The sequence below is a fragment of the Lolium perenne genome, chromosome 2, assembly GCF_019359855.2.
Source record: "Lolium perenne isolate Kyuss_39 chromosome 2, Kyuss_2.0, whole genome shotgun sequence".
NCBI lineage: Eukaryota > Viridiplantae > Streptophyta > Magnoliopsida > Poales > Poaceae > Lolium > Lolium perenne.
The window spans coordinates 15,669,969-15,673,736 of NC_067245.2; the positions used below are offsets into that span (position 1 = coordinate 15,669,969).

Genomic DNA, 3,768 nt, shown 5'->3' on the forward strand with positions numbered 1-3,768 from the left:
ATCTCTCAGGTGTATCTAGGCATATCGATCCAACGATACTTTACGACGTCCTTCATGCTGTGGAGTGCTAGCTAATCTTGCCCCTGGCCAGCTTAACGCCGTCGAGACGTGTGACATGCACGCCACCTTTGGCGCTATGCACGACGCCGTATGCATGTACAGTACATCGGATGCCACGACGGAGCCGGGCATGAGCAGCCTGCTACCAGTCCAACGCATAGGAGGCGCACCGGGGTTCTGTCATGATCTTCGCTGCCGCTGCTAAGAGCCGGCCTGGAGAACCCTGAGCGCCCTGTCCATTGTACTGGGTCGGCCGTTTTAAGGGCTTGAGGCGACGTCGACAGCGGCTTGCAGTATAAATAGATTGCATTGGTAGGGAGAGGACAGGGATAAGGATCCTTGCTTGTTACGATTCAATCGGCGCGTGTAGGTGCAGCAGGAGAATAATCCTCTCCGGTTACGATTCTGACGTGAACGGCTCGGGCTCATGTGGTCCGCTACGCTTCTGACTCTAGGAACAAAACGTTGCGAGCGACGTAGGAAACGAAACAAACCACACCGATACGAAGGCGCACTCACCGATGGACGAAAGCGCAAAGTGACGGACCAAACCACGGAAACGCTTCTCCCTTTATTATTAGGTATAGATATCTTCAACTGCTCGTCGAGCAGGCAGCAACCATAAACACACACACGCAAAAAAAAAAAAAAAAAAACCATAAACACGCAAATTGAGCAAGCATATTCTCATCTCTCATCTCTCATCTCTCATCTCTCATCTCGTCAACCCTAGGTAAACGACGATGGTGGTGCACGGCAGAGACCGCCTGAGCGCCCTCCCGGACAAGGCGCTCGCGGGCATCCTCTCCCACCTCGAGTCCAACGAGGCGGCGCGCGCCTCCGTGCTCTCCAGCCGGTGGCGCCTCGTCTCTGCCGCCGTTCCCGTCGTGGACCTCGTCGACGGCAAGATCCGCCCTCGGCGCAACGGCAAGCCGGTTTGCTTCGACACGCAGGTGACGGGCGCGATCATGTCCAAGGCCCCGGCGACGCCGATCCGCGTCTTCCGGATCCGCGCGCTCAATGCGCCGCCTGACTTGCTCGTCCAGTGGATCGTCATCGCCGCCTCCTCCGGCGCCGAGGAGGTCGACGTCGAGCTACGGTACCGGCATTACTCCAACCGCACGCTCTGCCCCTTCGGCCGATCCGAGAAGGCCTCGGCCGACTTCGACCGCGATGTCAGGGGCAGGTTCTACCGGACGCCGCGCCAGCTGTTCCGGTGCGGCACGCTCCGCCGCCTGCGCCTCACCAACTGGACGCTCGACCCGCCCCGGGGAGGCGTCGTCGTGGCGTCGCTGGAGACGCTCTACCTCAGGCGGATCATGGCGCCGGACGGGGCGCTGCAGCAGCTGCTCTCGAGCTGCCCGCGGCTCGCCGACCTCACGCTGGAGGAGTGCCCGACCGCCACGGAGGTGACGGTGACCAGCGCCCAACTGCGGAGCTTCGCCTTGGTCTGCTGCCACAACGCCAGGCGCGTGGTGCTGCACACCCGGCGCCTGCGGTCGCTGCAGTACAAAGGCAGCCTTCCTCGAGATTCCTCTCTATTCTCGATCGCAAACTACGCCGAGCTGACGGCGGTAACCATCGATCTCTGCGAGGACCTCACCGGCAAAGAGAAAAAGGAAGCTGCTCCACTCACGGAGCTCATCGGCCGGTGCACGAAGCTGTCCTACCTCCACCTCGCCCTGCGCCCATCAATGGCACACTTCAGCAGCGAGTTCATAGCCGTGACCCGCCATCTCAGGCAGCTGGTCCTCGAGGGGTTCCTGGGCGCCGACCATGTCGTCAAGTCCGTCGCGGTCCTGCTCGCCAACACCAAGAACCTCGAAGTGTTGACCCTGGTTCCTGAGGTACCCCAGCCGCCAAAGAAGAAGAAACCTTACTACTACTCTGACGACGAGGAGTCAGAATCGGAAGCTGAACCGGGGAACTGCGTGGACGAGAACCTCGACTATAGCTCGCTGACCAAGAGCCTGTGGCGGATGAGCATCCCCTGCTTGGGCCGTAGCCTGAAAAGGATCACCATTGCCAAGTACAGTGGACATGCCCTCGACAGGATACTTGCAAAGTTTCTGCTTTCCAAAGCCACTGCTTTGCAGGATTTCTCGGTGACCTTATCTGATAAACTCTCCCCACAGATGGAGGAGATTGTACGGGAGTTCAGATCCTGGCGTTTCAATCGCCGCACCACAGTAACTTGTAACTAGATGGAAACACAAAACTTATGCTGTTGCTTTGTTATTTCTCCGTAAAATTCAGTTCTTACAGAGTCGAAACTGAATCTGATAGTTGTAAGGTCATCGAAATTTTATTTCCCGTGATTCTACATGAGTTGCAAAGAGCATTGCCAAAACTACCACTATTAGTAAGTTGATGAGTTTGAAAAACAATCGGTTTTTATTTGGCAGAAGATTTAATGAAAGTAATACTAATGGCTGTTGCAATTAATGTGTCATTTTCCACCGTCAAACCAAGCTTCTACAGTATATTTTCCAAGCAGGAGCACTTGAACAAGTCGAAATGGTCACCTTTTTTTGTTTTGTCTGATAATATATTTCTACCATCCTCGATGCTTATCATTCTTTTTAGAATGGTGTATATGTATCTATTAATTAATTATTAGAAGTAGAAGCTTGGTTACAATCTTTCAAAGCATTTTCAAACCCGTAGGAAGGAAGATTGCCTAGACACACACCAACATTACAAGAAACACTGCTTGCAATCTTATGGGCATCCCGGTTGTGAGTTTGTCCTCCCTATTACTCTTCCTAACCTTGAATTCTTGATGTAGACTGATCAAACGTTATGTCCGCTACTACATTCAAAGTAGATGATCTGTCCTGTTCAGGATTTGAGAGTTCCGACACCCTTCGACTGTGTTTGGTCTCGGCGGCACAACGCCTTCGGCAAGGCCGGCGGCACACCGGTGTCGCCGCATGGACTCGGCTATCCGACGCCCTTCGACCATGCCGGGACGCTCCTTCGTGTGCTTCTGCTGGTGTCCACGTATTCCACTACCTGCTCCCGTGGTTTGCCTGCCTGCGGTGTGGTTCTCACCGGAGATCCTCGTCTAGCGGTCGACTTGAGGTTCTCAAGGTGGCGTCTGGTTGCGACTTTGTCTGGTTTGTGCTTCTGGCGTGACTCGATTCTGCGTCGCCCTTCGACCACGGGGTCGGCACACCGGTGTCGTCGCCCCAGTATCGGCTATCCGATGCCTTTCGACTGTGTCTGGTCTCGGTGCTGCAGGTCTTCGTCGTCGCCGTTCGCTCGCCCAGCCAGGTCGTAGTGACTGCCCTTTGAGGTGCTTGCCTCCGAGGGGTTTCGGTTGGCTCCATCTGCGAACCTCCCCCTTCCCCCTGTGTTCCCATGTTTCTTGTGTAATTTTTTTGGTCCTTATTTTTGTCGTCTTCTCCTCCTGTATCCCCCTGTATTTCTCCAATCCGTTTGTAAGAACATGGGCCTGCCAGGCTACTTTCGTGGAATATAACAAGCGGTGGGGTTTCCCCCCCCCCCCCCCCCCGTCAACCTCGAAAAAAAATGTTTTCCTTCACCAGATGTCAGCAGTCTGATTTGAGGACCATTTTCTCGGGTGTAGTAAGCAGAGCATGTTTCAGACCTTCATAGGCTGCAATTGCCTCAGCAATTTATGCACTTCGACATCCCAGGCCGATGAGATGATCTGCCATTCATGGTCTCGGATCATATCCCCCA

General features: G+C 54.7%; 1 protein-coding gene across 1 annotated transcript; it reads left to right on the top strand.

Moving 5' to 3' along the window:
• Positions 1-801: 801 nt before the first annotated feature.
• Positions 802-2,396, top strand: LOC127331287 (FBD-associated F-box protein At4g10400-like). Its single transcript, XM_051357393.2, has one exon. The coding sequence runs from the start codon at positions 804-806 to the stop codon at positions 2,262-2,264; it is 1,461 nt and encodes a 486-aa protein (XP_051213353.1). The 5' UTR covers positions 802-803; the 3' UTR covers positions 2,265-2,396.
• The last annotated feature ends 1,372 nt before the right edge of the window (positions 2,397-3,768 follow it).

What these genes read in the sequence shown, in the direction of transcription:
- LOC127331287 (XM_051357393.2), top strand. Translation starts at nt 804, where the DNA reads ATGGTGGTGCACGGCAGAGACCGCCTGAGCGCCCTCCCGGACAAGGCG.